At 36.9% G+C, this 13,445-nt stretch overlaps 1 protein-coding gene across 1 annotated transcript in view; it reads left to right on the top strand.

Annotated features, from left to right (window-relative positions):
- UBR3 (ubiquitin protein ligase E3 component n-recognin 3) overlaps positions 1-8,841 on the top strand; it is a 233,207-nt gene extending 224,366 nt beyond the window's left edge. The window contains 3 exon segments of the mRNA XM_075070130.1: positions 948-1,157; positions 5,131-5,270; positions 6,414-8,841. Of these exon segments, the coding sequence (XP_074926231.1) occupies positions 948-1,157; positions 5,131-5,270; positions 6,414-6,531 (468 nt within the window). The 3' untranslated portion in view covers positions 6,532-8,841.
- The last annotated feature ends 4,604 nt before the right edge of the window (positions 8,842-13,445 follow it).

Raw genomic sequence — 13,445 nt, 5'->3', positions numbered from 1 at the left:
TATTATTGGCTCTTTAAAAATTTTATGCAAAGTTTTTTCAAAAATAAGAGGGTAAAGTTAGACTCTGAAACTAATATTTAGGCACCTAAATGTACTGAGTATCCAGCAGTTCCCTTTGACCTCAGAGGGAATAACAATTCCCATCAGCACTGGAATGGGTTACCTAGGGAGGTGGTTGAATCTCCTTTCTTATTGGTTTTTAAGGTCAGGCTTGACAAAGCCCTAGCTGGGATGATTTAGTTGGGGTTGGTCCTGCTTTGAGCAGGGGGTTGGACTAGATGACCTCCTGAGGTCCCTTCCAACCCTGATATTCTCTGATTCTATAAAACTTAACTGAGAATTGTTGAGCACTCAATATGTTTGAAAATCAAGCAAGTTCCTACACATCAGTTTCAGAGCCTAACTTTACCCTACTGTGTTCGGTCCCAAATTTCAGTACAAGTAGCAGCTTTGCCCGTCCATGCTAGGTGCAGCTATGTCACTAGCTGTCCACTAATGGCTATAATCAGGGCAAATCCCCAATGTAAACAAGACTTAAGGGCCATGTTTTACCTGTGAAGTTTGTTGCCTTTAGAAGGTGTAAAGCATTGTGCCCTGAGGAAAGGCATTCAGTAGTCAATTTGTAACCTTACTAAAGCAATTTATGAGTATGCTGAGCTTCTTGAGGCAAGAAGCACGTTGCTCTTGTGTGATGCTCTCTGGCTGAAGTCTTAATGCAGTATTAATAGGCTCCATAGGAAGCCAAGTCTAGTCTTCTTCAGCCAGAAGTCATTTAAAGGACACTTTGGAGCTTGTGTGGAATGCAGTAGAAGCATGGGCCATCTCAAACAGCACATTTCCCTCTTTTAAAAAAAGTTCTGATGTTTACATTCTGTAGTTCTAAAGTTCTCACAGCACAGATAAATATACATACACATTGATAAATGTTTCTATCATTTTCTTTTTAGGTTTTGCTTGTACAGGAGCCTAAGTGGGACTTGCCATGTCTCCTTCAGTTGCCTGAAAATTATAATACAATCTTCCAGTATTATCACAGAAAGACTTGCACTGTCTGTACCAAGGTTCCTAAAGATCCTGCTGTTTGTCTAGTTTGTGGTACTTTTGTATGCTTGAAAGGACTTTGCTGCAAACAACAGAGTTACTGTGAATGTGTACTGGTAAGAGAGAATTCTACAATAAGAGAATTTCAAACAACTGTAGCTTTATTTCCATTTTTTAATTTAAAAAAAAAATCATGCTAAGAAATTCTGCATTCCTTTCTCAGCTCTGATAGTTTTCATTTCCAAACATGTTTTAATTAAATTTGTAGTCTGCCACCTCACGGGAGACTTCTGGAGGAGGAGGCCCTTAAGGTATTTGGTCTTATCTCTAAGGCAACTTTAGTGAGAGAATATGTAGGTACTTCTTCCTCTAAGGGCCAGTCCTTACTTTCCTTGGTTGGACAGCAACTAGCCATATTCCCCGTCTATGATGAAGGAGAGTAAATGGTCTGCTCTGAGGCCAGTGCTGGTGTTACAAAATGGGTGGAACAGTTTTGTAAGTCAATGGCTGTCACCCACTCTTGCTCTGAAGTTCACATTTGCCATCTCAGCAAAGCTGGCTTGAGAAAAGAATTTTGTGATTGTTCCTGAATTAGTATATCCATGGTACTGGCACACGACTAGCCATTATAAAATTAGTATAAATATATTTAAAGAGAAACTATCACATGGTTTCTAAGGCCTTGGCTACACTTGAGAGTTACAGTGCTGGTGGTGGCTTTACAGCGCTGTAACTCACTCCCCATCCACACTGGCAAGGCACATACAGCGCTATATCTCCCTGGCTACAGCGCTGCTTGTACTCCATCTCCATGAGAGGAATAAAGAGAATAGCACTGCTGCTGCAGCGCTGGGGTGCCAGTGTAAACAGGGAATAATCTTACTATGCTGTAACTGACCTCCGGAACCTTCCCATAATCCTAAATAAAGAAAGATAACTCTTTGTTTTGTTGTGATGCCTCTGTTTGTTTTGTTGTGAACTGGGGCTCCCGGAGCAGCTTATCAAAAAAACAAGCACAGCTACTGTTTGCTGTGAATGAGCTCCCTTTGGAACGCCCACAGCTAGTGTTTGCTTGAAGAGAGGGGAAGGAAGGGGCTTGAGGAGAGAGGCAGCGCACGGCGTGCGGGAGAGAGGGAGGTGGGGGGTCCGTTTTGGGGAGGTTGCTTATCTGGTCTGTGAGGAAAAAAACAAAGAGGGCTATTTACTTTCAGTGAACCAGTCGGCACTTGCAAGGCAGCTGCTTGACAGAGTGTCGGCTCCAAAAATCCACTCTTTCCCCCACGCTCCCTGTCACGCTCCACCCCACCCCCCTCTTTTGAAAAGCACGTTGCAGCCACTTGAACGCTGGATAGCTGCCCATAATGCACCACCCCCAGTGCCACTGCAGATGCTGCAAATGTGGCCACGACAGTGTGGGGGTAGCTGTCAGTGTGGCCAGATTGCAGCGCTTTCCCTACTCTGCTGTACGAAGACGGGTTTAACTCCCAGCGCTGTACAGCTACAAGTGTAGCCATACCCTAAGTCCAAAAATCAGTTTTGTATATAATTTTTATACAATCTGATATTTGTAGATGTTTTATTTAAATGTGAGTGAAAACAAGTTTATTTTTCATTTCCTGTAGTGTTCATCCTAAGCTTTTTAGCACTGTACTGGTGCAGGGAAGCTACAAAGTGAAACTGAACAGAAATAAAAGTAAAACTGAGTAGTCTATTTTCCTTTTCTGATTTAAATGCAAAATGTAAACAACACAGATAATTATCTTTTAATTTTTGTTTGATTCATCTGATTTGTTGCTAATAACACCATTAAGAGAATGTTCTTGAAAATGGGATTTTTAACACTGTCTTTTAAATTTACTATGTTCAATACCATGAAATCTTAACATAAAACTTGAATTATTATAAAGGTCTACTAAGTTTCCCAACAAGGCTACAAATTGTGTTGATTTTTGTGTGTGTGGTGTTTGTTTATTTGTGGCTACTTGACCACTAGAAAGTTGACTAAGACCACAAACTCATTTCACATAAGCCACTGAAGAGCCATCAGTGTTTACTGTTTTATCAGTACTATCTTTAGATGGATATTCATATCAACAACTGAAAAATTAGTCTCCACATTTCATGAGTGTTCCTGTGAACCACATGCTCTTTATTGTAGGAATATGTTTCCAGTATTAGAGAAAAGCAGAGGGTGAGGTCAGCACACCTGGATTCTATTCTGAACCACCACTTTTTTGATGTGTAAACTTGAGCAGGTCACTTTGGCTATAACTTTTAAAATGTCCCCTAACTTTGGGTGCTCAGTTTTTTAGTGTTCCGTCTATAGATGTCTCAAGATGATTTCCAAAAAAAGTGTGTTTCCAAAAAAGCTCCCATGGACTTCAAGGGACATTGTAGGTTTTCATCAGGTAGGTGAAAGCCAGATCCCAACTGCCTTGAACTGAGCACTGCAAGACTGAAACACCCAAAGTAGGCAGGAACTTCTGGAAAATTGGGCCTTAACTGCTCGTGTTCTTAAGTTTCCACGCTTCTGTGCCTCGTATTCCCCGCCTGTAAAATAAAGATAATTAAGGCTGCATTTTTGTCATGGGAGTTAGATTGTGATTTTAATATTTTAAAAATATATTCTTTACTCTTGAATTCTAGTGACTTTTTTATTTATCAGTGAGTGGATGTGGGTGGTTTCACTGAGGACTCTGAGTGCTGCCATGTTAAATCTGGGCTGCACATGAGACAGAGAGAGCAGGAAGGGGCAGACCTGGGAACTCTGGGGGGAATTCTTCCCCATCCAGGATAAAATACAAGAAAAAGTCTTAAATTGTGAAGAGTTAATAGTAGAATGGATTTGCAAACTTCAACCCTGAGATGATAACTATTGTAACTATACTCAAAGTTGGCTGCTGTTTTCACAGCACAAGCAGAGTTCTAGTAATTTCCTCTAAAAAGTTATATAAAGGCATTGGGGATTAAATGACACTTGACCTTTTAAATTTTAAAATAATATTTCCATGAGTTACTCTTTTCAGCATGAGCTCTGCATGTGTTTATTCCTAAAAATTGCCATGATGAAAAAACCCCATAAGGATAATACTTATGCACCTTTTTGAAGTACTTGAAGTGACAGGTGCTTTATAAGTAGAAAATAGTATTATCTCCAACTCAGTCACAAAAAAATAATATGGTATGAGAAAAAATGATCAAACTTTAAAATAGTTGGACATAAGGACTACATTTGAGAGGTCATTTTTATGAAAATATACTGCAGACAATAAAGGTATAAAACAAAGAATAGAATACTTTGCAATATTTAGCTCATTAATTATATTTTAGTTCTGTGGTCATAAATGTCCTTTGTAGTAAAAATGTGTGGAAAGGGCTAAAATCTGCAAAATACAGTTACAGAAGTGAACTGCATAAATTAATATGTCATTCATAAACAATAAAAATAGATTGTTGTAACCAGGAGTTTCACCTGTTAAGAAGTCATTTTAAGAATACTGTGAAGGGCAGGATGAGGAGGAATACACAAGTATGGCAACATCTGCAGATAGGAGTCCGTCCTGTAGAGCAGTGTGCAGCAAAATACCCTGAGTACTTCATAATCTGAGAGAATCTTACTAAGAAATAACATTTTGCCACAGCAAATTGTGCACTTCTGCAAGTAGCAAGTTAGTGATATTGTTGTGAACACTTTCACTCAGTTTTCTATAGTAGCTTAGTTTTTCCCCAGGGTGGTATGTTGTTGTATTTCTGCTTTTCTTAGACAACATTCCCTTTTTGAGTTTGGAACCATCTGCATGGAACTTCGTGTATATGCATTATGGCAACATATCATATACAAAGTTTTGGCTTATTCATAAAATGTATGGTAGACTCTGCTTTATCATGCAAATCCCTGGAAACATATAACCCTTAGTGTGTAAGTGTGTACAGTAGGGGCAAGGATCAAATTGTTCCTTAGTAAGTGATGTGACTCAAATTCATATAAGTAGTGTGTTTGAAATAAAATGTTCTCTTTATTATAAAACTGTAAGCCATTAATAGGATATTTGTACCCTTCCCTCCCTAACCCCAAAATATAACTTCTAGCATTCTCAGAACTGTGGAGCTGGGACAGGAATATTTCTTCTGATCAATGCATCTGTAATCATCATCATTCGAGGCCATCGTTTCTGCCTTTGGGGTTCTGTTTATCTAGATGCACATGGTGAAGAAGACAGAGATCTTAGGTAACATTTTAATAAAGCATGTTTTGATTTTGCTGCTTTATGTTTACAGTGTGTAATAAAACAGATACAGTAATTAACAAGTTCTCACTTCCTGAGTAGCACATGTTTAGAAATGTAAATGTTGTCATTGTATTTGTTATATTATGCTCATTAGATTTATATTCTTTATATAAATAAAATGATCTGGAACTTGTTAACTAAGAAATGAATTGTGCTTCTTGCAAGGTGTAAGTTGGGGTGCAGGAATTTCCTGCAGAATGTCAATTTGAGAAGTAGAGACTTTGCCATCTCTGTGAATCCATATGGTGTTTAGGGTTGGGAGTTTTGTTCATGATGATGTTATTACAGAAATCTTGTTTGTTTCTAGAAGTTTGATTATTAGGAATATTGTTGAAGTTCTAATGATATACGTGCAGAATGTAAGTAATATGAATTTAGGGGATAAAGTAAGGATTATGGCTATCCATCTTAGGTGGGCAATGGAGGAGAATGCTATGATATTTCATAGTTGGGTTTGGTTTTGTCCATTTCATCCACCAGTTAAAGGGGATGCCTGTCTTTGTTTTAAAGCACGCATGCATTGAAACTCTTGACAAATAAACACCTTAAAATAATGAACTAAACGATAAGACATTAATACCCGATAGCCCCTTCGTCTGGTGCATGGGGTCGCAGTGCCGCTCTGTCCAGGTTTTCAGGTGCCAGAGTGACATTCCAGACTGCTCAGGCAGCCGCTCCTCTCCTACGTGTTCTGATCAACCATATAGAGTCCTTCCTACACAGAGCACCACTTCTCTGCAGACCCAGGGAGCGTACTACAGTACTTAGACTGCTGCCCCACTGGCCTCTCCCACAGCTTTCCCTATGATATGGGCTATTGGATATTAATGTCTTACCACTTAGTTCATTATTTTAAGGTGTTTATTCATCAAGAGTTTCAATGCATGTGTGTTTTAAAACAAATGAAGACCTGCATCCTATAATATAAATATATACCTACGTACACAGAAACTGAAAAGAAAAAAAAAGGAAAAATCATTTTACTTGGCTGTTAGAACATTGCTATTCACTTAGAGCCACCATATAAACATTTTCTGTTTGTTTCGCACTATTAACTGTTGATTTTTTTTTTTCTCCCTGTAGGCGTGGTAAACCTCTCTATATATGTAAGGAAAGATACAAGGTGCTTGAACAGCAGTGGGTATCTCATACCTTTGATCACATCAATAAAAGATGGGGACCACATTACAATGGATTGTAAACTATCACTATTATTGTACCATATCATCGCCTTTACCATGAATGAATGCAACTTGACTAACAATAGCTTTAACTGAATGGGGGTTTAGCTCTTTCACGGGGCGGGGGAGTGAAACTATGTCAATATATGAAGCCTTTCAATAATTAGGTGCTTTTGCTACAAAATTAATGGTACGACAATTTAAAAATCCATTCTGAATGGTGCGAAAAATCTAAATTCATTCAGTAGTCTCCTTTTGTATTTTTAGAATTCCACTAATGATAAGAAACACAAGTTGTACTTACACTTGTTTAGGGATGACAGGTCCCAGGAACTCATATTTCTCTGGGTGGAATTGAGTCATTTAGCATCTTCTGCTGAAATGTGATATGTGTATTACATCTGCTAAACATAATGGATAGATTTTTTCTTTGTCTTTCTTCTATTAATTTGAGATTTTTGCTTGATATCCAATTGTAATTGTATAAAACATATGATTTGTGAGATTGTATAGTAACACTTGGTCTAAAAATAGAACTTTTAAAGAACATTTCACTTGTTGTGAAAGGTCTGTTGAAAGATTTCGTGCATTGCTGAAAACCTTATTTATTCTCAGGAATTTCATAGATATTTTCCATGTATAAATGAAATAGCTGCGAATTAAGTAGCTTGCTATGAAAACAGAACACGTATTCTTTCTTATTTTTTCTTTTCCAGAAATGAAATTTGCCATTTCAGTTGAGTAAATTACTGGTGATAACATATATAGATGTTACTGTATGTACAAAATTTGTCAGACTTACAACATGGCAGGTTCTAATTACAACCCTGGCTGCCTGCCTTTCGTTGCCAACCAGATGCATGTTTCAGAATGATTGGATTGGAAACATGTGGGTTATCCTGCAAATAAAACATAATTTTGAATCTTTCATGTCAGCTCAAGAGGTTCATCTGTATTGTATTTGTACAGAGTAATCAGTGCTCTTTCTGCTTGATTTCCTAAAAACAAAAAAGCGCAATAGAGGTGGCCCTGGTGAATGAGCAATGCATCTGAATCCTCATTGGAAGAATGCCGAATAAACAGTTTATATTCAGAGGTCTTACAAATCCATGAGAATAGGCATGATTGGGCTAAACTTCACACTGTAAGTAGGTAGGGAAGATTACAGATAAATACTGGTATGTAATATATTGCTACTAAGCTTTTCTCTCAAATGAGTCAGACATTTATTGGCTATTTCATACAGTGCTATCAAGCAGTTCCTGGTACTATGAACTTTTCATAGCTTGTTATGTAAAATAAAATTTATATGTGTAAAATAAAAACATCTAATGCTAAGACCATGTGTACAAAATGAAAACAGATCCCTCTTTAAGGGTCTCATTGAAAGTCATTATCTAGTGAAAAGTGTATAGGGGAAAAACAACGACCATACAGCAGTCAAGAGCAGTGGACAGACGAAAAAAAATCCACTTAAAAAAAAAAATAAAAAATGATGCCCTGAGAATTTTCCCCCAAGATCTACAATTCAAATACATTATAATGGTGTGCTTTTTTATGTATACATATATATATTTCAAAAGTATTAGAATACTTCTTGTAAGATTAGAATTACTCTGTTTCACCAACTGAATAGCTATGTCTTTTCCAAAATACTACTTTTTTAATATTATATCATAAGTTCAGCCTGTAATATTTTTGCATTTGCTCATAATGAATATTAGGCCATTTTGTAAACATGGTTGAAGAGCAAAAAGATTCTTTACATCTCCAGCACAACATTATTACAGGGCTCACGAACTTGAGTAATCTATAGTTTGAAACTTGGATGCTATATTTACAAGGGATAATGTCTCCAGAAATTGATTACTGTGTACTATTTAAAATGGAATGTTTTATGGTTCTGCATATGGATGTGAAGTAAAATTATTAGCCTTAACTTTAAAATCTGGGTATTTCATAGTGTTTATTTTGGTATTGGTGAATTAGTCACCAGTCAGTTAAAAAAAGAAAGAGAAAAAAGCACTTGATTCAAGAATTTTACTTGAATATACATGCATGCTGCTAAACTAGAATTTTGATTTCCCCCATAACTTTTTTAAGCCTGCTATATTAAGCGTACTTTGAAAAAAATAACAGCTCCAAACTAGAATGGTGGGTCTGGGTGTGTGCATTCTTCAAATGTTCTGGTATGGTATCCTGGATGAATGATCATTAAGTACAGTACATTACTGTAGCATTTAAATCAATCTTTATAACACATCAAAAAGTACAAAACTAGGAATACAGTAATCAACATTGTAAGATATGTTAATAAAAGTCTACTATCATTCTGTGTGTCTGTTGCCTTTTTTTTTCTCTCCACCTTAAGGATCCAAGGTATATTTGGTATTGAAATGTGTTCAGTGTCCAAATATTTATTTAATGCATTAATAATTAATGCATGCAAAAACATTATGTACATAAAGCAACTCTGGCATGTTTTATTTTTGGTCACTTAACTGGTATGTGTGTGATATTGCTAACTTTAATTCTTTTAATTTCATTTTGCTCTGAGTTATACCACTTAATGGTCCCATATCTTAGTCCAAACTTTACTTCAGTCTGCTCTTATTTCACTGTTGCTATTGAAAACTGCTAACAATAAAAAATCCAAATTAAGAAACCAAGATTTAGGGAAAATAATGTTTGTTTGTTTTTGTTTGGTTTTAAGTCAAATTTATCTTCGAGGTAATTCTATCAGTGGAATTCAACTGGTAATGAATTTGATTTATTAAGCCTCTTTGAATCTTGAACAGGTGATAGTTATGCTCTGGTCAAAAAAAATTGCTTCACCTTATTACTACTAATCTGGTCTTTATCCTCTCTGTGAGTGTGTGATAAGGTTCTGATGAAGCAATTCCACCCACACCTCGGTTCTTAATATTTGGTTGTGTCTCTCCATTCTGTCTTCTGCTCAGTGTCCTACATTAACATTATAAATGGTTTTAGTGGAACCAGACATTGGCATTGCTGGCTTTATGGAGGGCCAGGTATGTGTGTCACCATTCTTTAGTGAGGTCTGGTTATAACTTTGGTAGGGACCATATTTTAAAGTGTGTGTGTGTGTGTAAAAAATACTGAATTTGCACTATGCTATGGTGTAGGAATATAAGGTGAAGACTGATGTTTTGGTTTTAATAGTTATTTTTAATTGTAATTTCTTTTAACACATTCACTTTTATTACATTTTAATTTGTGCTTTCTCTTATCACTATCTCACATTCCATAGATTGTGTGTAATATGCTTTACATATTAAATATGCCTGTTCCTTTAAATAATGTTTGAGAAAGCAAAATCAACTATTCATTCTATTGTTAAATTGGTGACAGTTTCAAAAAATTAATCTAATTATCCTCCAAACATCACTAGTGTGATGTCTACACTAGCATCACACAGGGAAATGTTTTTTTTTTTAAAAACTCACCTATTTTGAAAAACACTTTAAAATGAGCCTTCATAGCCTTACTTAAATTTATTCAAAATGAGTCCCTATAAGAGTATCATTTGGAAAGCTATTTTCTATAATTTTACCTCTTGATGCAGTGAATGGTCATCTTCTAATTTGTGAAAATTGGAACAGACTCCATGGAAACCCTCACATCACTGAATAATTTACTACCCAATAAATAACTTCTTATTCATTTTGTATTTTATCTCTGGTATGTACCAAATGGCTAGTAAACCTTTCTTACTAGTCAAGTGTGAAAACAGATGTTTATGAGCTGGAACCTACAATGTTTTTCTCTGCTCCATCACCCCACCCTCACGAAGCATGAATTTTCTCTGAGAAATGTATTTCTCTGTAAAGCCTAGTCTGAAGCAATGGATTTACCATTTCCTGGATTCAGCTTCATACACTGTGTGTGCAGGATGACACGTGTGTGTGTGTGTGTGTGTATAATACAAATTATAGGAAGAGCTGGTAGTGCTGTTTATAGTTAAAGATGTCTGACACTTCCCATTATCAGTTGCTTGTAGCTTTGCCAAATGTTAACCATTCTGGCAAAATTTTCCATGCTGGGTGTCTGACTCAGGCTGAAATTTTTTAGAAAGTTTCAGCAAAAGTAGCAAAGTAGTTTCTAAGAACAAGAATGGGGGAAAATGTTTTTAATGAAGTAAGCAATATGCATAAACTCCATGTATGTAGTGTCAGTCCAAGGATATAAGTGAAACAAAGTGAGTGAGGTAATATCTTTATTGGACCAACTTCTGTTGGTGAGAGAGGCAAGCTTTCAAGTGACACAGAGCGCTGATGTCACCCACCTTTTCTCTGTAAACTCATGTTCCACATTCTTTTCTTATTTTAATATATCAGCTAGATCAGTTTGTTTTCATGGTGGTTCAATCCTAAAGAAATACTTGCACTCATCATAGTGATATTTGCCCCGAATTCTAAAACTTTCTCATTCAGCCCAGGGTTGAAAGCACCGGTATTTTTTATTTTTGGTATTCCTGAGATGAGTTCTTTTTGTTTGATCAAGTGCTTCATATATACCCAATTAGAAAGCGCACTTTTTATTAGTCAGTAATACTTCATGGGTGCAAGCATTTTGGGATACATGTCCAGCACAGTTGCATAATGAGATTGGGTTTGCCAGTTTCAGTTCCATTTTTATACATGATTTAGCCTCTCTATTGGAGATCCATGCCAGTACCAGTCTAATTTCTGATGCCCTAGAGTACTGTATCTTTTGAAATCTGGTAATCAGGTCTCTCATCTCAACTGGATGTTCCAGTCATTCTGTTTCGATTCTGAATGTTATGTGCTTCATGTACAAGACTGATTTCATTTGAACTACTGAAAAGCGGAAAGCTTTGGTGTTGAACACATAACACTTGTTCTTTAAGGTCTGTCAACAACTTTTAGCATGTGATCAGGAGGTTTTGCTGATGCACTTGAAGATTCTGATTATAGTCATCATCCTTAAGCAATTCCATTGTTCCCTCTCGCAAGTGGTTCCAGTCGGTTCTGTTCACCATGTGTGTGGGATTGCTGGGGGACATGTAGCCATGGAGTGGAATAGCTCCTTTTCATTCCTGTGATGCACTCCTCACCACAATTTATCCATGCCTTTGTTACCTCTATGTTGTTTACTCGTATATGTTCACTCCCCACACAATAAAAGAGTACCCATTCCAAAGCTCTGGGAGCCCATGGCAATCTTATAAAAATACACCAGTAAATAGTTTAGATTACTGAATGTGCTTTTACAGACGACTACCAATGAAGTCAACTTAAAATCTATAGCTAGTTCAGAATGTGGCTGGCTGCCTGCTTAATATGCCACAGAGTATGTTACTCCTCTACTTTGAAGACTTACCCAGAAACAAATTGAAAGTCAGTTATTTCTGGGTTTCAAGGTAGAAAACCATGCCCCTACAATGAACGTATGTGATGCGTGGCTTGGAGTGTGTGTGAGGCTTAACTTGAGGATTCTGATCACTTTTCTGGATTGAGCCCGTCCCTTCCCACCCACCTCCAGACCAAAATATGGCCCACATTCTACTTGAATAGGGAAAGTTCCCTGCAACTCTTGAGGGGAGTTAAGTCAATACATGAATTTCTTTCCTTTGATCAAGGCTATAAGGAGAATTCTGGATCAAGTACTTACCATTACTGAGGCATAACAATGTGTAGACTATAAACAATAGTCAACTTGGTTTTATGAAACTAAAACAAAGCAGTTGCAGGGATTCACTGCTTAATTTTTTTTGTTTGTTTCCTTATCTTTCCCTATCTCTCTGTCTCGTGTTGTCTCTTGTCTTATGCACCTCTACCCCGATATAATGCGACCTGATAAAACACAAATTCGGATATAATGCAGTAAAGCAGTGCTGGGGGGCGGGGGGCTGCTGCGCACTCTGGCAGATGAAAGGAAGTTCAATATAACACAGTTTCACCTATAACAGTAAGATTTTTTGGCTCCCGAGGACAGCGTTATATAGGGGTAGAAGTGTATTTAGATTGTAAACTCTTTGGAACAGAGACAATCTTTTTGTTCTGTCTGTACAGCGTTTAGAACAATGGGGTGCTGGTCCATGATGAAGACTCTTCGCTGTTATGGTCATGCAGATAATAGCTGCTATCATGAAGCAAATATAAAACAGAGCATGTGTAGGACTTTGAGCACAGCAAGGTTCTGCACTTTCATCACATTTTAAAACTTCACTCCCTCACCCACAAAGATTTCTCCATGATCTGAGTCGTTAGACAGTGAGCATATGCTTGCTTCCCAAAACCAACTGTGGCTTAAATTTTATCTGCTATGACCTTGAGTATCTACACCTTCCAGAGCCATTTCTCCTGCCATCATTTAAAAACACTGAGTCAAGGGTGTTTAGCACCTTACATGCATCAGATACTGTATTAACACGGTATATATTTTAAAAGATCATTCATATCATTCAAATAACCTTCTGTCCACCTGTAAAACACAGCCATTCTACAGTAACTCACATTGCCATTTAACAAATGCCTTCAAATAAATAGAATACGGAAACTAACTGAAAAAATACACTGATGCCATCAAGACTTCATTCCTAAACATAATGAAGATGATACCTTTAATTTGAACAGGGGAAAGAGCATTAAAAGGGCCAAAAAAACAGATGATCAGGGAAAAATTAAATTGACATTATTTTAGAAAAAATTTATTGATCAGGACTTCTGGCTAAGCACTATTTAGTGTTTCATGTAAATTGTGGTCAAAAGTTGTAAATTTTATACATCGGATGACAGTTAAAATTTCAAATTGTGAAGTTTTGTTAGTCTATTTAACTGGAATACCATAAAGAAATTCAAAACAAACAGCCTAAGCCACAATGCTTTTGTGACCTTTTTTCAGTACATAAGGTTGTTTTCAGGTATGCTGCTGTGCATTTTTCCCCGAA

The sequence above is a fragment of the Chelonoidis abingdonii genome, chromosome 10 (assembly GCF_003597395.2).
Source record: "Chelonoidis abingdonii isolate Lonesome George chromosome 10, CheloAbing_2.0, whole genome shotgun sequence".
Lineage (NCBI taxonomy): Eukaryota > Metazoa > Chordata > Testudines > Testudinidae > Chelonoidis > Chelonoidis abingdonii.
This window is presented reverse-complemented; position numbering and strand designations above follow the sequence as displayed.